Consider the following 22,358-nt stretch of genomic DNA (forward strand, 5'->3'; position numbering starts at 1 on the left):
AACATGCAATCATCAAATCATACAAACAATCTCTCGAACAAAAATTCATAATTTAAATCAAATTAATTTGAAAATAAATAAAAATATAGAAAATAAACCTTTGATTCTGCAGTTAAAGAAGCTCTGGAATCTGAAATTACTCTTCAAATCCTTCGTTTTGGTTACTCAAGCTTTCCAAACAGATTTCGATAAGACCTTGAAATTGAGGTTTGATTCTGAAGAACTTATATGAATATACTGTTTTTCTCTAAAAATTATATAATTTACTGACTGCAAATGATTTTCTGTACAAAATATGATACGGTAAGAGCTATTTATAATTACGGAATATTGGTACACCGTTGGATCATACCGGATATAAAATAGTACCTTTTTTTGAGAAAACAAATTCAAAACGGTACCGGTTTTGGAATTCCAAATCTGTACATTTTGTACTGCGGTCTTGGTCTTAGCGCTTTGGTTACACGTATTACGAGATGATAATTATAATAGTTTAATGAAAATATCCCATTTCTCGAAAATACGGGTTTTATCGATTATCGAAACGAATTTTGTATCGAAAATATTGTGTCGGGACCCGCACGAGGAAAACCGTACGCCGGATCGAAAAAGTCAAAACATGGAAAATGCTCGGAATTTTGTAATTAGGTTGGGAAGGAGTTCTCGGAAGAGTTTCGGGTTGTAAAAATGTAAATACGGGTGAAGTCGGCTGGTTCCCGATTGTACAAAATAATTTATAAATACTTGGAAAAATAATTTATTAAATCCTTAAATCCTTTATAAAATCATAAAACAACATAAAAATAAATAGAAAGATATGACAATTATCTACACTTTATTTTGGACATATAAAAATTAAAATACTCAAATTATATCATATTTAAATATCAAACACATATACCACTTAACAAATAATTCACAGAATAAATACATAATATTTATTTATTAGCAAAAATAATTACACGTTATATCCTTCCCCCCTTAAAAGGATTCTGTCATCAGAATCTCCTAAGAAAATAAATGAGGGTACTTATCTCTCATATCACTTTCTAACTCCCAGGTTGATTCTTCAACCTTTGGGTTTCTCCATAATACTCTTACTAACTTTACCACTTTATTTCTCAACACTTTCTTTTTTTCCCTTAGAATCTCTATCAGACTCTCTACATACGACAAATCTGCTTGAAGTTCTATCGGCTCGTACTCAATTACATGCCTGGAGTCTAGATTATACTTCTTAAGCATTGATACGTGAAAAACATTGTGAATGTGCTCCATATGCGAGGGTAACGCCAATTCGTAGGCTACCTTGCTGACACACTTCAAAATTTCAAAAGGTCCGATGTATCTAGGACTCAGCTTTCCTTTCTTTCCAAATCTTGTCAATCCTTTCCACGGTGACACTCTCAGCAATACTAAATCTCCTTCTTTGAATTCCATATCCTTTCTTAATTGATCTGCGTACTACTCTGATGATCTTGTGCTGCAATTAACCTTTTCTGAATAACTTCAACAACTTCCTTCGTCTGTTGCACCAATTCAGGTTCAAGTATCTTGCGTTCTCCTACTTCATCCCAATATACTGGCGATCGACATTTATATCCGTAAAGAGCTTCATAGGGTGGCATCCTAATACTGGCATGGTAACTGTTATTGTAGGCAAATTCTACCAAAGGTAAATGCTCGTCCCAACTTCCTTTGAAATCAGTTGCATAAACGCGTAACATGTCTTCAATTGTCTGAATCATTCGTTCACTTTGGTCGTCCGTCTGTGGATGGTAAGTTGTACTCATATTCAATCTGGTTCCCAAATATTCTTGGAAACTTCTCCAAAATCTCGAATTAAATCTTGGATCTCGATCAGATACGATAGATACCGGAACTCCATGACAAACTAATATCTCTTTCAGGTACATATGAACCAACTTGTCTATTGAAAATCTTTCATTTATAGGCAGGAAATGAACTGAATTGGTAAGTCTATCTACTATAACCTAAATAGCATTGTGATTTTCTTTTGTCCTTGGTAATCCAACTATGAAATTCATGGCAATATGCTCCCACTTCCATTCTGGAATCTCTAATGGCTGCAATAATCCACTTGGTCTCTAGTGCTCTGCTTTGACACTCAGACATGTGTAACATTTACTGACCCATTCGGCAATCTCTCTCTTCATATATGGCCACCAATAATTTTCCTTTAAATCTCTATACATTTTGGTACTTCCCGGATGGATTGAATATCTTGAATTATGAGCTTCCTGTAAAATTTTATTCTTCAACTCTGTCACTGGTGGAATCCAAATCCTGGAAGAAAACCTGAGTATACCTTGATCATCCTTTTGTTTGCACAACTCTTCACCCACCAAATGATTGATGTCCTGATCCATTACTTCTTCTTGACACTTCTTGATCTTTTCTAATAATTCTGGTTGGAAAGTCATACCATACATCTTTGCCTCGTCAAGCTTACAAATTCTGATTTCCATTTCCAATTTCTGAAATTCCTTGTATAACTCCTCGGGTACTGATAACACATTCAACTTCTCTTTTCAACTTAACGCGTCTGCCACAACATTTGCTTTGCCGGGGTGATAGTTAATCGTGCAGTCGTAGTCCTTAATCAACTCCAACCATCCTCTCTATCTCATGTTTAGCTCCTTTTGCGTGAATATGTACTTCAAACTTTTGTGATATGTATAAATCTCGCATCTTTCTCCATATAGATAATGTCTCCAAATCTTTAAAGAGAATACTATGGCTACTAGCTCCAAATCATGAGTAGGATACTTTTGTTCATGAGGTTTCAGTTGTCTCAATGCATATGCAATAACCTTGTCGTGCTGCATCAACACACAACCTAATCCCTTATGAGAAGCATCACTATAGATTATAAAATTTCCTTGATCATCTGGAAGTGACAAAACAGGTGTTGTGATTAATCTCCGCTTCAATTCCTGAAAACTTTCTTCACATTTATCGTTTCATATAAACTTCTCATTATTTCGAGTAAGCTTTGTCAAAGGCGTCGCAATCTTCGAGAAATCTTGAACAAATCGTCGATAATATCCCGCTAATCCCAAGAAACTTCTCACTTTTGTTGGTGTTTTTGGTCTTTCCCAATTTGTAATAGCATCGACCTTTGCCGGGTCCACTTTGATCCCTTCATTACTGACTATGTGTCCTAAGAACTGAACTTCCTGTAGCCAAAACTCGCACTTTGAGAACTTCGCATATAAATTTTCCTTTATTAAAATTTCCAAAGATATCCTCAAACGTTTTGCATGGGCTTCTTCTATCTTCGAGTAAATCAAAATATCATCTATAAACACAATGACAACTTGTCCTAATATTCCTTAAAAATTATGTTCATCAAATCCATAAATGCTGCTGGGGCATTGGTTAATCCTAAAGACATCACTAAGAATTCATAATGTACGTACCTTGTTCTGAAAGCTGTCTTTGGTATATCTTCCGGCTAAATCTTCAATTGGTGATATCCCGATCTCAGATCAATCTTGGAGAAATATTTGGCTCCCTTCAACTGGTCAAACAAGTCATCAATTCGAGGTAACAAATACTTATTTTTAATGGTAAGCTTGTTGAGTTCTCGGTAGTCGATGCATAGTCTCATGCTTCCGTCTTTCTTCTTAACAAATAGTACCGGTGCACCCCATGGGGTTACACTGGGTCTAATTACTCCTTTCTCTAACAATTCTTGCAACTGCTTTGCTAACTCCTTCATTTCAACAGGCGTCATTCTGTACGGGGCCTTGAATACTGATTCCGTTCCAGGTGCTAAGTCGATTGCAAACTCAATTTCTCTATCTGGAGGAAGTCCTGGTAACTCATCGGTAGACACGTCTGGGAACTCATTGACTACTGGAATATCTTCAAGTTTTGATGGGTCCTGACTTCTATCAATCACATACGCAATGAAATGCCCACATCCCTGCCGTAGCAACTTTTTAGCGTGAATCATCGTTAAGAACTTCTTCGCTTGCTTCTGGCCCTTAAACGTAACCACTTTCTCGTCTGGCATCTTTACAACTACCTTCTTATTACGACAGTCTATCTGAGCATCGTGCTTAGATAACCAATACATTCCTAAATTAACGTCAAACTCTCCTAACTTAAATGGTATTAGATCTACACAAAACTTATTACCAGAAATTTCAATCTCACAATTTACATAAACTAGATTAACAGATACACATTCTTTATTGGCTAATTCCACAGTCATTATTTCATTTAAACACTCAACCAGACAATTTAGCTTATTAAAAAAATCTTGAGAAGTAAACGATCGAGTTGCCTCCGAATCTATTAACACTCTGGTACATAAAGAATTCACATTAAACGTACCTGCCACGACATCAGTATCCTGGATAGCGTCTTTCACAGACATGTCAAATACTCTAGCCCCTGGAGTCTCATTTACTACTGGAGTGGATCCCATAATTCTCAATGCATTGCTGACTGGGGCGGGTGTCTTGCAATCCCTTGCTATGTGTCCTAGCTTTTAGCATTTAAAACATGTAAATCCAATTGCTGAAACCTTAACTGCTGGATTCCGGGTAGGCTGGTCTCTGTTAACTGGCTCTTTAGCGGACTGGTTACGGCATTCCCTTGAATAGTTCCCTTTCTGATTACACTTGAAACAAACTACATTAAACTTATTACAAACTCCTCCATGTTTCTTCCCACATACCTGACAATCCGGAAAAGTTAGCCTTAACTGATTTGGCTGGTTCACAGTGGCTGGACAGTTGCCTTGACCTCTTTCGCCTGTATTTTGTTTCCTGAAATTAAAACTTCTCCCTGACTGAAACTTGCCCTTCTTCTGATTAAAATTTGGAAACTTCCCTGCTTGGGGCTGACCTTCAGTTCCTTCAAACTTTCTTTTCTTACTCTCCTTTTCTTTCTGTGACATCTCGCTTTCCGTTTCTGCAATCATGGCCTTCTGTACAACTCCCGCATAGGTATCCAATTCAAATATGGCTACCTTCCCTCTGATCCATGGCTTTAAACCTTGCTGAAATCTCTTGGCTTTCTTCCTGTCAGTATCCACATATGATGGTACAAACCTTGACGATTCCTCAAACTTGCTTTCATAATCAGCTACCAATATATTCCCTTGCTTTAGCTCCAAAAACTTTAATTCCATCTGATCCTGAACGAACTGGGGAAAATATTTTTCTAAAAATAACTCTCTGAAACTCTCCCAAGTAATAGCATCTGTACCTTCCAATGTCTTTACAGTTTCCCACCAGTAGGTGGCTTCATTCTTCAAATAATAACTTGCAAACTCAACCTTATGTTCCTCATTTACCTTAACCAAAGCAAATGACTTCTCTATCTCTTTTAACCAAACACTCGCTTCAATTGGATCTAACGAACCTTTGAATTTCGGTGGATTCACCGCTTAAAAAATCTTAAAAGTTACCTGGGGGTTGGTTTGTCTTTGTTGCTGTTGAGTCAGGTGAACTGTTTGTTGAGCCAAAATCTAAAGAATTTGGGCTACTGTTGGGTCTATGGGACCTGGGTTTGCATTTTGGTTGTTGTTGTTGGTTTCTTCATTCTGGTTGGTAGAACGGGTATTTCTTCTGGGAGGCATTTTCTGTAAAGAATCAAACAACTTATTTAGCCTTTAAATCAAATCCCTTTTTATGAAAAGTTTTTATAAAACAGAATTATCTCCTTTTGAAAACAGTTGTAACAATTGAACTAAGTAAATTTCATGCTTCTTTACAGAATGTAAACAGTTAAGGGGATAGGGTACACGGTACCACAAGAGTTATAATTGGTACAATAAGTAAAGTAAGATAAAACAGGTGTAGTAATGTAAATGACAATGCTGGAAAAGAAAAGGTACTGAAATATATAGATCAAAGTTTTGGGTAGTACAAGCATGAAAACGCTTCAAAAGTAAAAGCAAAAGAGGTACAACAGGCCTACACACTACTCAACAGATCTAGTCTATAAATATAAGCCAAAAGTCTACTGATACACGCTACACACTAATGTATATAACAAAATAACCACAACTCTGGCTCAACATCCCTGTCTCTGCATCTGTCTCTGCATCTGTCTCTAGCTCATGGCAAATCTGGACCTCCAATCTCCTCAAGTTCCTCTAAAACCCACTTAGCCCACTCCACAAGAAAGTCAGGGATAATATCCTTATGAGTAGCCTCAACTATCCTCGCAGCAGCTGCTCTCCGAAACACCTGAATCCTCTCTCTGATCTGCCTCTCTCCACTCCCGATATCCCTGGTAAGCATAATATGTAGTAACTCTCGGATTTGTTCTTGTAGATGTCGCTGTTCCACAAAACAAGCCTCAAACTGATGGTAAGGAACAGGGTGTGGAGAAAACTGAACAGGTACACCCGTAACTGAATGCCCAGTAGAATATGAACCCGCAGATGGGGGTCCTCGGATAGGTGGTCTCATACCAGGAGGTGGAATAGCCCGCAGTGGTACAACCTCTGTCACAACAGGAGGTAGTATAGCCAACACCGGTGGAAGAATAGGATATGGATCAGAGGATGGTCCTCCGACTGAGGGCTCTGAATGATCAGCTGACACTGGAATAAAGGAATCTGCCATCGCTGCTATCTGAAATTATAACGCAAAATAAAAATCTTGAACCACAACGGATATCATACTAACATCTATTATATAGTCACACTCAACCTCTCGACATTCTATCTCCCCTTTTCGTACTTCTAATCCTAACCCTCTACCCATTCCCGACAATCTAGGCTTGTGTCAGTGACTTATAACCTGTAGCTCTGATACCAAACCTGTGGCGCCCTCCAAACCCGTGTCAGAAGTGTAGGGTCCACACCCACACACACCTTATATATAAACCTGCTTATAATAATAATAAAGATAATAATATGCAGTGACCCTACTTACCAACTTTCACGGATTGCAACAGGTTAAAGTATGCACACAAGCCACACACACACACACTTATATTACAAATGTCCAATCCCAACTATTTAAACTTACAACTGAATATTAAACATTCTTACAACTTCTTAAACTTAAACTATTCCAAAAGTCTTCAACTAGCTTATTTCTCTTAACCTGAAATCCTAGCTCGCGCACTGGATTAGGGATCCTCGCTACCAACAGGTTCCTTCTTAACTGGAAAAGAACAAAAACAGAATCGCACAAATGAGCTAACTAGCTCAGCAAGTCACATTGACAATAGTAAGATTAAAAAATGATCAAGTGAAATGATTTAAGGTATCAAGTTCATGGTTAAGCAATAAATTAGAGTTGGATATTAAGTTTTCATTTAAAAAACCAAGGTTAGGCTGCTGATCAGTCACACACTAACCCCGAGCAAGGCACATAGCTCTGCTCTAATTACTAGATCCAAAGCACACATTGGCCTAACTTGCCCACCAATTTGGTCTGACCACGAATCTGGTCCATAATTTTATAAAACAATCCAATTTTATAATAATAAAATAATAAACAATGTAATGCAATAAACAGAATCATAAGCGTAACTTTATAATAATAAAATAATAAATAATGTAATACAATAAACAGAATCATAAGCAACATTGGGTTTCAAGCATAAGATAATCTGTAATCTTCACAGGGGAACAATATAGCAAATACAAGGATTGGATATCAACCGGTACAAGAATTGGATAAAAAAAGAATCAAAGTCTTGTGGTTATGAGGGTTTGGTCTATCAATGTATAAGGTATAAAGGTTTGAGCGTTAAACAATTTCGGTTCAGTAATTGGTATTTAGTTTGTATGTATTTGTGGGGTAGTATCGTATATTTGTGGTTCGTATCCGGATATTCAACAATCAATGGTTCCGAAAGAATAAGGCTTACGGCTCAAAGATAAATAACTGGAATCAAGGTTTAAGGTTCAGTATTTCAAAGCATTTGCAATATAAAACAGAACTATCAATCACTCATAATATATCTTGAGAAGGTTCTGAACACTTGCCTTGTCTTAACTCGCTAACACTTCAATGGTTTTCGATCACTATCTCTTATTCACCAGCTACTTGCTTCCCTTTCCTACGCCTTGCTTCTTCTGCTCAAATATCACAAGTATCTATCAATACTTATCTCGCTTGATTATATTCGATATAAACTTCTATCTACCCTTCATTTCACCCAAATCCGATTTACAGATTGAAAGTTACGATTAAAACAATCAAATAATACACACATACGCATATAGCACATCAATCACTTCATATATAACACATAACACGTAAAATATTTGATGAGAATACCTTTTCAAAGAAGATTTAATGTTAAAATGATTTTTCGGATATTTAATACGAATTTTTAAATATTTTACAGAATTTAAACGGGCTGTTGAATCATTTTAAATCAATAGACAGGGTTCGATTGGCCGAATCTGGCTTTAAAATAATTTTGGTAATAATTATCGAGCCTTGAAAACAATTTAAAATAATATTTTAAAGCTCGAAACTATTTTTTGGAATTTTTAAACCAAAATATATAATTAAATCTAATTAAATAATTTATTATAATCAATTAATAATTAATTAAATCAATTAATCAATTAATTTTCGAATTAATTGACCAATTAACTAATTAATTATTAACTAAAATTAATTAACTAATTAATTCAAATTTATTTTTGAATTAAAAATAATTTTTGGAATTAAAATAATAATTTTTGGAATTTTTAATAATTAAAAATAAATTTCTGTAATTAGAATAAATAGAAAATATGATTTTTAAATATTTTTAAAACAAGAATCCTATTTTTGCAAAGTCTGGAAAGTTCAGGGACTAAACTGTATCGTTCTCAAAACTTCAGGGACCTATTTGCAATTTGTACAGGTCGTCGTCGACTTCGCCAGAGTGTGGCCGGAGAACACGATTCCGGCCACCTCTGGCCACTAAACTCTTCAGATTTAAACTATACCTCACCAGGAATCTGTTTATGCAATCAAAACACCCAACCCCTTACAAAATTGGCCGGAAAATGATCAAGAAACTCGTCGTCTCCGGCGAATTTTGTTTTCTTCGATTTGAGCAAACCAGAAATCGTCTGTTGTTAAGCTATTCATGAATCGATTGCAAATTCAACCAGGAACACGATGCAATTAACAAAAACATCTAATAACCCCTGAGGAAGAAAACCCCAAATTTCAATTAAGAATATTCATACGGGTTATAAACCCTAATTTTATAATTCGAAATTAAAACCTAATTTTTAACATGTTATTGAACTCCAAATCAGTCATATAATATATCAAAATCATCAGGAAGAAAAGTTCTACAACATGCAATCATCAAATCATACAAACAATCTCTCGAACAAAAATTCATAATTTAAATCAAATTAATTTGAAAATAAATAAAAATATAGAAGATAAACCTTTGATTCTGCAGTTATACAAGCTCTGGAATCTGAAAGTACACTTCAAATCCTTCGTTTTGGTTACTCAAGCTTTCCAAACATAGTTCGATAACACCTTGAATTTGAGGTTTAATTCTGAAGAACTTATATGAATATACTATTTTTCTCTGAAAATTATATAATTTACTGACTGCAAAAGATATTCTGTACAAAATAAAATATGGTAAGAGCTATTTATAATTACGGAATATTGGTACCTCGTTGGATCATACTGGATATAAAATAGTACATTTATTTGAGAAAACAAATCCAAAACGGTACCAGTTTTGGGATAATTATCCAAATCTGTACATTTTGTACTGTAGTCTTGATCTCAGCGCTTTGGTTACACGTATTACGAGATGATAATTATAATAGTTTAATAAAAATATCCCGTTTCACGAAAATACGGGTTTTATCGATTATCGAAATGAATTTTGTATCGAAAATATTGCGCTGGGACCCACACGGGGAAAACCGTACGCCGGATCGAAAAAGTCAAAGCATGGAAAATGCTCGGAATATTGCAATTAGGTTATGAAGGAGTTCTCAGAAGAGTTTCGGGTTGTAAAAACGTAAAAATAGGTGAAGTCGGCTGGTTCCCGATTGTACAAAATAATTTATAAATACTCGGAAATATAATTTATTAAATCCTTAAATCCTTTATAAAATCATAAAATAACATAAAAATAAATAGAAAGATATGACAATTATCTACACTTTATTTTGGACATATAAAATTAAAATACTCAAATATATCATATTTAAATATCAAACACATATACCACTTAACAAATAATTCACAGAATAAATACAGAATATTTATTTATTAGCAAAAATAATTACATGTTACATCCCAGATATTACAACTTTGGTGCTTTTGCTATTTTGTTATGGCTTTTGGGCTAAAGAATGCAGGAGCTACTTATCAAAGATTGGTGAATAAGATATTCGCTTGTCTAATCGGAAAAACCATAGCGGTCTATATCGATGACATGTTGGTCAAAATCCTAGTCAAGGCTGATCACATTGATCACCTCAGGGAGGCATTTGAAAAGATGAGGCACCACAAGATGATGTTAAACCGTGCTAAGTGCGCCTACGGCGTTGGGTCTGGAAAGTTTTTGGGTCACATGGTCTCGAAGAGAGGAATAGAGGCAAACCCCAATAAAATTAAAGCTATCCTAGACACGGAGCCGCCTCACTCCATATAAGATGTTCAGAAATTGACGGGGATAATTGTGGCATTGGGGAGGTTCATCTCGAAGTCAGGAGACAAGTGTCTACCCTTTTTTAAAACTTTGAAGAAGGTGAAATTTTTTTAATGTATTGCTGAAAGCCAAGAGGCCTTTGAACAACTGAAGTAATACATGAGTAGAGTCCCGTTATTGACCAAACCAAGTTCAGAGGACATCCTTTACCTGTACCTTGCGGTCTCTGAGCAAGCTGTGAGTGCCGTTTTGGTGAAGGAAGAACAAAAGGTTCAAAAGCCTGTCTATTATGTAGGCAAAGTGCTCCACGAAGCCGAGTTGAACTACTCCACCACTGAGAAGTTTACACTCGCCTTCATAACAGCCTCCAGAAAGCTACGACCGTACTTTCAGGCAAACAAAGTAGAAGTCATGACGGACCAACCCTTGAGAAGCATCCTTCACAGCTCCAAAGTGAGTGGAAGGCTCATCAAATGGGCAATTGAGTTGGGAAAGTTTGATATCAAGTACAAGCCTCAGACAGCCATCAAAGCTCATACATTAGCAGACTTCATGGTCGAATGCACCATTAACGACCAAGAAGTCAGGGGCAAAAGATAGTAACCCTAGAAGAAGGAGAGAAAGATAAAGAAGAAGACTTGACTCTAAAGGAGTATTGGGTTATCCATTTTGACGGAGCGTCTAAAACAAAATCTAGTGGTGCAGGCCTAGTCTTGCAAATCCCTGAAGAGTTCATGATCTAATGTGCATTGAGGTTGGACTTTCCAACTATGAACAACGAAGCAGAGCATGAGGCTTTGATAGCCGAGTTAGGCTTTGCTGGAGCTGTGAGAGCCAGAAGTTCTAAAATTTGTGGAGACTCAAGGCTCGTTGTTGCCAAAGTCAATGGAGAGTTTGAATCCAAAGATAATTCCATGGCTAAGTACCTAAGGGTCGTGAAAGCAATACTGATTTAGTTTGATGAATGGTACGCAAAATATGTTCGGAGATAGGAGAACACTACGACCGATGCCCTTTCCAAGTTTGCCTCATCTGAAATTGAGGACTATCTAAGAAATATCTACTTCCAAGTCCTGAGATCCCCAAAAGTTCATGTCATAAAATTTGTGGCAACAATCGGCATAACTAGCTGCTGGATTGACCCCATCAAAATCACCTTGAGACATGTTGGCTCTCAGACGAAGCCCAATAGGCACGCAAGTTATTAGTGAGAGCGTTAAGGTACTCTCTAATCGAAGGCCTTTTATACAGAAGGTCTTTCGTGATCCCATATTTGAATTGCTTAAGACATCACGAGGCAGATGAGGCACTGAAGAAAGCCTATTAAGGGATTTGTGGAAAACACTCGGGGGCAGGGCCCTCATTCATAAAATAACTCGGATGGGGTTGTACTGGCCAACAATGTTAGTCGATGCAAAGACTTACATGAAGAAGTGTGATAGATGTCAGAGGCACGCTCATATAGTTCAACAGCCCCCATAGAGGCTTACGTCCATTAGCTCCCCCATCCCCTTCACGATGTGGGGATAGACATGGTAAGCCCCTTTCCTATAGCATCAGGATAAAGGAAGTTTATCGTGGTCGCCACTGACTAGTTCACTAAGTGTATCGAGGCCAAGGCACTGGCCAAGATAACCACCAAACAAATTTCTTGATTTTTTGGCAGAATATGATATGTCGATTTGGAATCCCACGCATCCTGATTACGGATAATGGGCGACAGTTTGACAACGAAGAGTTCAAGGAGTATTGTAATGATAACAATATAGAACTTCAATTTACTTCAGTTGCCCATCCCCAAGCAAATAGGCAAGAGGAAGTCGCTAATCGAAACATCCTTGATGGACTAAAAAAGAGGGTTGAACGCTCGAGAAACACTTGGATGGATGAGCTGCTACCTATACTCTGGGTATATCGTACTACTTGCAAAGTTACAACTGAAGCCACCCCGTTCATGTTGACCTACGGAGCCGAGGCAGTAGTGCCCCTTGAGATCACCCACGGATCACCGAGGGTCAAAGTATATGAACCTGAAACTAATGAAGAAGGCATGAGGCTTGCTCTCGATCTCATCGATGAGGTCCGAGATGAAGCCAACGGCCGTAATGCAGAGCATTAGTGCAAAGCTTCCCTCTATTACAAAGGAGAGTTAAAGAGAGGTTCTTCCAGCAAGGAGACTTGGTTTTGAGGAAGATTGAGGCATCAGGACCTTTGGACGGTGCCTTCCCATTTGGACTTTCTCGAGCATGAGCTTTCCCTTTGGCTTTTTAACGAACATGCGCCTTCCCCCTGGAGCCATAGCGGCTTGAGCTAGAGCCGGAGTATTGAGGAGCCACGATTGGCCTTGAGTCAGTTACTTGAGCGTCCACGGTAGTGTCAGATGAAACCTAAGGACTAGGGAAGTATTCTGGCTGAAAAATGTCAGGATAAACACCATGGACCTTAGTAACCGCCAAATTTCAACCAAATGGCTTGTTCACCGAACACATCTCATCATCATGTTGATCCATCAGCTGAAGGAAATTATTTGTCTGGTGTTAGAGATTAACCATCGTATCCCACTCAATCTTCTTCCTCATCGCGAGGCTGTCATACTGCTTTTGGAGCGCAGCTTTGCTGTCCTCAGCTACCACAACCCTTGACTCCCACTCATTGGAATTTTTCTCCCACTTGTTCTTTGCTTTCTCCAAGGTAATTTTATGTGTCATCAGATTGCGCCCTTGAAGAGCTAAGGCGTTAAAATATGCATTGGCCTGAAAGAGGGTGGGCAAGCGTCGAGGAGTTAGTGAAGTCGATTGAACTAATTAGATTAAGCTCAAGAAGAGCCCAAAAATAGACTAGAAAAGTTTAAACCTGTTAATTTAGCATACCTGATATAAGGCATGAGCCCCCACCATATCTGCCTTCAGAAGCTTGTCAGGGGTGGTGACCTTGATCAGGTTAAGAGTTGTGATAGCACACATAGACCAGTCTAGAGCGAGCTCTGGACTCCCGATCACAGAGTCTTGGACACATATCCTCCAACTGGGCTCAAAATGGGGTCTTGTTGTTCCCATCAGAACCCATCAAGAAAGCGGGAACCTTAGGAGGAAGATGGCTTGCTTCCTTAGCAGCTTGATTGATCATTCTCTATGCGGGCTTGATCCCTTTTTTGGCAGCCTTTGCGTCGAAGGCATCAACAACTGATACAAAATAAGAAAAACATTGGTATAAAAACAAACTTGTTCAAGACTGAAGAATGAATAAGTAAAATACCCTCAAGTAAAAGACCGTTAAGTCCAGCTTCGACTAGCGCTCTCTCGGTCACAACGTGTCGTAGATGAGTCCGGCTCTTGTCACTCATAAAAGCATCTCGGGCATAATACTCAGGAATAGTAAGTTTTAAAATATGATTGGGATGATCAATTACATTGCCAAAGCTAGGCACGATGATATCTTCCTAGTCACTATCTTATAGTTCAAGAATAAAGAATTTCTTATTACAGCCATGATAAGAGTCGGGAAGGAAAAGTGAGTTAACAATGTTGTCTACTTCGGGTCTATGATTGATTTAAACCCATCCATCACTCGCCAAGGGAGAGTTCTTGAGAAAAAAAAATACTCCTAAAGATGGTAGTGCTTAAAGGAATTCCCAACTGATGGCATCTCACTATGAACACAATAATCAAAGCCCATGCATTTGGGTAGAGTTGGCAAGGATGAGCTCTTATCTCTGAAAGCAGCTCCATAATAAAAGGATGAATGGGAAACCTTAGTCCCGCAAGGTTAGAGCTCCTGAATACACATAAGCGAGTAGGACTCCAGTGACAAGTTCAGCCGTTATTACGAGCAATATGAACTTTCATCCCTCGAGAGAAGCTATATGTTTGTTTGATGTGCCCGAACTCCTTCTTGAGTTCACTAACATGGCTAAAAGCATCAAGATTAACACTGAATGGAAACTCCTCGGCCAAGTCTTGAGAACATATTCGACGAACTAAAAGCTGCTGAACAAGGTCTCAAAGACATAGAATAGTTAAGTAGCATACCTCGTTATGACTATGCCTTTGATCGACGAGCAAGCATCTCAGACACGGAGGGAGAAGGGTCGTTGTTCCCACCATCATTCCCGCCGTTGCCATCATGGGAAGGGTCGCTGTGTCCTTCATACATCTTCAATAAGAGCTTAAGTAAAGCTTGAAAAACTTGAAGAAGATAGAGCTAGAGAGAATTTGAGAAGTTGGGAAATAAGAAGTGAATGAAAATGAATGTTTTTCCCCTCCTTTTATAAGAAAAAGGGCACCTGCTAAAGCAGGTCACCACTCAGGTTGATTCGCGTTTGTAGGTTCCTTATAGGTTAAATGCCTACAGACGACTAAAACTACCCAAAGAAAATAGAAAAAACGTCTAACTAACGAATAAAAGCTCCGATAGGGTAAAATCCAAGGGAGCAGTAGCTGAATTCACGAAGACACTCCAAAGAACGCTTAATTAAAGCTAAGATCAATGATTAGTCTCTATTTTGGATTAAAGATGCTAATTTCCCTAATCAAGCAAACGAATTAATAAATGAATTTATAATAAAACTAAATTCAAACATTTGAAGGCTTTTCAGCCATTATGGTCACCCCGAACGCTCTCGGAAGAGTAGGATTATATTTGAAGGCTTGTCAGTCGTAGTGGTCACCCTGAGCGCTCTCAGAAGAGTGGGCTCGGAAGAGTGTGATTATATTTGAAGGCTTTTCATCCGTGGTAGTCACCCTAAGCGCTCTCGGAAGAGTGGGATTATATTTGAAGGCTTTTCAGCCATGGTGGTCACCCCGAGCGCTCTCGAAAGAGTAGCATTTCATTTGAAGGCTTTTCAGCCATGGTAGTCACCTCGTTTACTATTGGAAGAGTGAACTCAAAATAGTAGGATTATATTTGAAGGATTTTCAGCCATAGTGGTCACCTTGAGCGCTCTCGGAAGAGTGAGATTACATTTGAAGACTTTTCAACCGTGATAGTCACCCTGAGCGCTCTCAGAAGAGTGGACTCGGAAGAGTGGGATTACATTTGAAGGCTTTTCAGCCATGTTGGTCACCCCGAGCGCTCTCGGAAGAGTGGGATTATATTTGAAGGTTTTTCAGCTGTGGTAGTCACCTCATATACTCTTGGAAGAGTGAACTCGGAAGAGTAGGATTACGTTTGAAGGTTTTTCAGCCATATAAGAGCATCGCAAGCAAACCAAAGCTTTGAGGCCGGGTACCCTTGGCCGAGTAGGTTCTAGAGGAGCCTCTCAGCCGAGTAAGAGATGACCACCCAAGAAAAAGTATAAGGATTTTTTGAAAAAAATCAGCCAAGGAGGCCACGATCCCACCCTCAGTCGAGATGGGGGGCATGAAGCATTTTCTAGGCCGAGTGAGCTCCAGAAAAGCCCCTCGGCCACCATCGCCGAGATGACGACGCAAAAAAAAGGAAAAAAAATTAGCCGAGGAGGTCACGACCTCTCCCCCCAACCGCGTGGGGGGCATGGTGGCCACCCTCGACCGAGTGGAGTGAGCCGAGTGGGCTCCAGAGGAGCCCTTTAGCCACCGTCACCTAGAAGGCAACAAAAAAAAGGGAAAAGAATTTCAGTCGGGGAGGCCACGACCACTCCCCCAGCCGAGTGGGGGGACATAGTGGCCACCCCCGGCCGAGTAGAGTGAGCCGAATGGGCTTCATAGGAGCCCCTCAGCCACCATCGCCTAGACGACGACGAAAAAAAAGGAGGGGGATGAGTTTTTGGCCGAGTAGGCTCCAGGGGAGCCCTCGGTCCTCCGTCGCTGTGACGGTGGAAAATCAGCTCCCCCATCGTAATTACGAACGAAAATTTTGGTCCACCAAGGCGAACACAGACGGAATTTTTTGATGATTTTTTGCCAAAAAATTGAAATTTTCAGATTTACTAATTAGCCCTTATTAGGATCGATTAGTGAAATTTAGATAAAAAAATTAGCCCCGATTAGGGCCATTTAGCCTCGATTAAGGCAAATTAGCGTAATATAGCTTATAATTAGCCTATATTAAGGATAATTAGCAACTAACGCTCAATAATTAGCCTCGATTGAGGTTGATTAGCCGCGTTCAAGGCCAACTAGCATACTTTAGCTCAAAGTTAGGCTACGATGAGCCTAGTTAGCAGCTTTTATCTTGAAATTAGTCCCGATTACCCATATTTAAGGCCAATTTGCCCCGACTAGGGTCTGTAAGTGGATTTCACATTATAATTAACCTTGACAAAGGTTAAAAGGTAATTAAAGCCCGATATATAGCCCTGATTAGGATAATTTAGTATTAAATGCTATTTAATTAGCCTCCTAAAGGCCTCAGAAAGTGAAATGTCACTTAAAAATAAATAAGTCACTGTGAATGTGTAGGTCGCTCCGCACTTCATAATATGACCGAACCCAAGAAGGGATAAAAATACCCTCGAGTCATGATAAGACCATTATAACTTTCACGAAAACTCAAGAAGTTTTCCCGGAAGTTTGGGGGCAAATGATATGGATGAAAAGTAATCTGTAAAGACACAATTATTGCTGAATTAATTGTGTTATAAAGTTGACGGGTCAAACCCGTGACGTCACGACCCAAAGTAGGTCGTCACAGTCACGTCCAATATGAGTTTTGATAGTCCGAGCAGACCGTGACGATCATGACCTAAAGTGGGTCGTGTAGCCCACGACCCGAAATCAGCTACGTGATAGGCTCGCGGAGCAGCCTGAGAATGAAGTCCATGATGACACTAACATCGTATCCAACATAAAATGGACTCCTCCTAGGAAGGATCCAGAATCCACCGTCTAGGAGAGTCCTACTTAATTACCATATAAGTAGGAGACTTGTCCACCAAGTCTCTCTATCCTAGTCTAACCCTAGACTCAACACCTATATAAAGGGCTCTAACCCCTCAACCTAAAATTATATTTTTGGCTTGATTCTCTATAACACAGAGATACTTAGGCATCTTGCGAGGACAACCAGTCCCTACCGTGAGAACATCCATTAAAACTCGAAACTCAACAATCGTAGCATTAATTGTAATCACAACTCTATCACAACCCTAATTTTTATTTCACAATATAATATGTCTTGAGTGATCTACGTGTTGAAGGTATCCATACGAATGCTTGAGTACTAGCATTCGGAACTGAATCACCCTTCCTTTTTTCTGTCTCTTTTTGGTTGATAGGATTTTTGTTTTTAATCTTATAACAAGTGTTAATCCTAGAAACGTCAAACAATTCATATAACTATTTTTTAAATTAACTAATTTTATTGTCTTCGTCTATTTAATTCATATGTTATATATATTTATTTCTTAAATATTTATTAAACAATTTATAATTTAGATTTGGAAAAAAGTATAACCGGGAAGCGCAACTTAGTCAACTATAAACTTATATAAAGGAGAATACGGAGCAATGATGTGTCGCCTCTTGTATCTTCTCGATTAATTTTTAAATTATTAAAGATAAAAAATCTTAATTAACTTACACTTCTTCAGAACTTTATTTTTAACTCAAATTATCATCTTAATATTCTGCTAAATTTCTATACAATTCATATTATCATATTAACATTCTGTTAAACAAATTTTCAATTCAAATTCATCATCTTAATATTTTCCCAAAATTTTGAGTTCTAAAATTTCTCTTAAGGTTATATAACGGTTTTAATTTTGCCCTAAAATTATTTTCAGGTCAAAACTACCATCTTAATATTTCCTCTATTTAAGTAAATTTTAAACAATAAAAATTAGATGTTTTGATTTTACTTTATAGATTAAGTAATAATTGAACAAATATTGGATATTGGTTATAGTTTTTTCTTATTATAAAATATAAAAAAGTACATTATGATACCCTTATGACTTTGATGATCACATCATCGTGAGCAAGCTTATAGTTTGTTTTGTTATCTAATTAGCAAGCTGAGTATAATATATTTATATGTTACTAACCTTATTTTGCAGAAGTCAGATTTCATGACAGACTTAGTCAGTTAGCAAGCTAACAATGTTTTGACAGGTTTATCAGCTAGCTTTCAGATATCACATGGATCTTATTCAGTACAAATATAACTTGCGAATTTCAAGGAAACTTAATGGGAATGAGTTGAGTAAAGACTATATCATATATTTTACGTGTTTAAATATATTAGAACTCCTCAGATATTCAATTTCTTTTAAACAAAACTAATTCCTATTTTCTAGTAAGTTGTTTTCAATCATTTTTATCCAAACAACTTACTTAAATATTCGTATTAAACTTAAACTAAAGATGAACGTTTTCTGAATGGTTTTAAATCTATCTTATCTTTAGTTTAAGTGTGTTTGGATTATCTTAACATTTGAATTAAAACAAATACGTGAGACTTGGTCAAGATCGGAAGTTGTGTTAATTATTCGAAAGTTAGCTTAATCTATAAATACACTTGGGTATACTATCTTTTGAGGTTGCCACGAAGTATACACCATACCATCTGAGAAAATACAACTTTGCATTTATTTAATATTCTTATACTTGAGCTTTAATTTATTCACGTATATCTATATTTATAGAGTTCATAGTTTCGATTGTACATTCTACTTATACTTGTATTGTTCAAGGTGTAAATATTTGTTGTTGAGTAGTTGAGTTTGGATAACAAGGGTTCAGGAAGTTAGATTGCTAGAGAAGGCTTTACATATTTGGTACAGGGCCTAGAGGGCAATTCACTCAAGGGAACAAATGTTATCAATAAGTTGCTATCAGGAATAAAGGATTAAGGGAGATTTATTATTGAATCTTGTAATCGTATCATTTTAGTGATGAATAATATATTCTCTTACCAAGTTGGTAATGGACCAGGACGTATACCATTAGACATAGGGGTCGAACCTGGCTAAAACTCTCTGTGTTATTTACTTGCTGTTATTTATTTTTTGCATTTGCATGTCGAGTGTGAGTTTGCTAACAACATATATTCGAATTCAACAGTAAGTTGTCTGACAGTTTGATAAATATTTGCTAACATATTAAAATCGGTTTTAGTTAGACCTTAAAATTCATTCGTGTCGTGTACTAAAAGGCCAAACACAAAACTGGCTCATTTATGGTTCGTGTACTTTCATGTTCGTGTACCTCTGTTTCATGATATTTTTTGTGTCGTGTTTCGTGTAAAATTGAATATTAATATTACTATAATTAATTATTAAATAAATGTAAATATAGAGTTTTAGGTAAAATATATACAAATTATATGAAAGAGAGACATTTAAATCATTTATACTTACAACATTATAAAACTAAGCATTATTTTTAAAGGATTCATTATAATTATACATTTTATATTTATATTTATTTAATTTAGATATTATATATATATTAATATTTAATTAAAAATATATTTATTTCGCGTACCTCGTTTCTTGTCGTGTACCCAAGGGTAAACACAAAACCGACACAATACCTTAGTCGTGTATCTCGTGTTGTGTAACTTTTCGTGTCGTGTACTCAAAATTCAAATACAAAGACTTAATAATGATATATTTTTATGATATTAAATTTGTAAATCATGAGAAAGCCGATCACTGGGATTAAACAATTTTAATGAGAGGACTGATTTGTAATGATGTCATAAAATACATTAGTCTTTAAAGATATTTTAATTAAATTTTATGATATTATAAAACTAATTTTATATTTATATACAATATTCTTTTATGATATTAAATTTGTAAATTAGGAGAGAACCTATCATTGTAATTACACAATTTTAATGAGAGGGCATGTCTGTAAATTAAATATTTATTCAGAACGATGAAGACGATATATGAAATCCAAATATAAAATCTTATTTTTTTAAATATATTTTATAAAATATTTTTAAAGTATATAGAAATATTATAAGACTGCATATAATAATAATCATAAAGATTTATAAGTATCCTTAAAATATCAAAGTAAGTAATTAAGGGGTTGTTTACTTCACCAGATTTTCAGAAAATTTTCCTCGAAAATAGAAAAATATGAAAATGTGTTCACCGTGAATATTTTCTAAAATGAAAACTAGAAAAAGGGAAAACTGTGTTTTCTAATTTATAACTATGAACTAGAAAACCGTGGAAAACAACTTTTGATTGTTTTCTAAAGTAAAAAAATAGAAAACATCTTAAACTCACTCTATCGAGCCCACGTTCTAACCCTATTATACACACGTTCACCCCTTTTTTATGGGAGACTTACATTATTTTATAAAAATATTATTTTTTTGTGTAACATACATGAATATATTAATATTATTAATAAGAATACTAATTATATTTTTAATCTTACTACATTTGTATAAAAAAGGGTAAAACAGTGCATAATATTTAAAAAATATGTATTAATGAAGTAGTAACAAAAAAATTGTTAACATGATGATATATTATACAAATATTGAAAATTATATAAAAATTAATTATTTAATTTAAAAGTAAGTTTTCATAATATATTTTTTATTGACAATGACATTATTGACAAATGTTCATTGATTAAATTAAAAAATTATATATTCTAAATTGAGAGGCATTTATATATGTTTTCTACTTTTTAATTTAAGAGAGTGTATTCATTTCAGATTTTAAAAGATTGTTAATAATCTATTTATTTTAAAAGATTTTCGTTGATTTTAATTGTTCACGGATTTTGATGTATTTGATCTAAAAATCTTGTAAAGTCTCGGAGATTTTGTGAAATTTTTCAGAAATCCATCAAAATCACGTGTATTTTGAAGAGATTTCAAAATATTAAAAATGTACTAACAAATTCATCAAAATCCACAACTTTTTTAAATAAAAGAAAATCCATGGAAGGCTGTCAAAAAAATTCGAAAAATTCGATATTCGTCCGAAAAATCTGCATCCGTATCCGAGAAAAAGCGGATATTATCTGTATCCGAGAAAAAGCGGATATTATCTGTATCCGAATTCGGGATATTCGTATTCGAAACTAAATACATATATGATATTTAAATTATATAAATATATAATTTAAAATCTATTTTTTTAGTTTATAGTGTGTGTAAATGTATTAAATAATACGTTTATACAAATTTTATATAATTGTACACATACTTTATATATAAATAAATATATTATTTGTATTTAATCATATAAAATGTTCTATAATTATCATCAAAACGTTAGGGGCAACAAAAAAATTCAAAAAAATCCAATATTCGTCCGAAATATCTGCATTCGTATCCGAAAAAAAGCGGATATTATTCGTATCTGAAATAAAGCGGATATTATCTGTATTCGAATCTGATGATTGCAGATGCGAATATGGATATAGGTATATCCGTATCTGAATTATTCGTTTGACAATCCGAGATTTTGATGAATTTTTTAAAATTCAAATTGAATACCACCAAATTTTGATCGACTTTTTAAAATCTAAATTGAATACATACAGGCTTTAAAAAATCTTTTCCAATTTTTGTTGAATACCATCAGATTTTAGAGGATTATTTAAATCTAAATTCAATACCCCATTATTTTGAAAATCCATAAAAATCTTTCAAAATCACAATTAAATACATCCCCTAAGTTAATTTGGAACATGTTTTCTGATTTTTTAGCAGTATTTTATTAAGAAAATTTTAGAAAATTTGAAAAATGAAAACCGGTTTTTTTTCTGTAAGTAAAGATCCCCTAAAATGTTATAATTATTTTCAGCCCAATTATTCAATTTAAG

The 22,358-nt window shown here is 35.9% G+C and overlaps 1 protein-coding gene across 1 annotated transcript; it reads left to right on the forward strand.

Moving 5' to 3' along the window:
- Positions 1-11,405: 11,405 nt before the first annotated feature.
- LOC141674832 (uncharacterized) lies at positions 11,406-12,754 on the forward strand. The gene is made up of 2 exons (XM_074481535.1): positions 11,406-11,567; positions 12,302-12,754. Exons 1-2 carry the CDS (start codon positions 11,406-11,408, stop codon positions 12,752-12,754), a joined length of 615 nt encoding a protein of 204 aa, XP_074337636.1.
- The last annotated feature ends 9,604 nt before the right edge of the window (positions 12,755-22,358 follow it).

This window comes from Apium graveolens, chromosome 7 (genome assembly GCF_009905375.1).
Source record: "Apium graveolens cultivar Ventura chromosome 7, ASM990537v1, whole genome shotgun sequence".
NCBI lineage: Eukaryota > Viridiplantae > Streptophyta > Magnoliopsida > Apiales > Apiaceae > Apium > Apium graveolens.

What these genes read in the sequence shown, in the direction of transcription:
- LOC141674832 (XM_074481535.1), top strand. Translation starts at nt 11,406, where the DNA reads ATGAACAACGAAGCAGAGCATGAGGCTTTGATAGCCGAGTTAGGCTTT. An exon ending in CCATGGCTAAGTACCTAAGG is followed by an intron (nt 11,568 to 12,301) that starts GTCGTGAAAGCA and finishes ATTTTTTGGCAG; the next exon opens with AATATGATATGTCGATTTGG.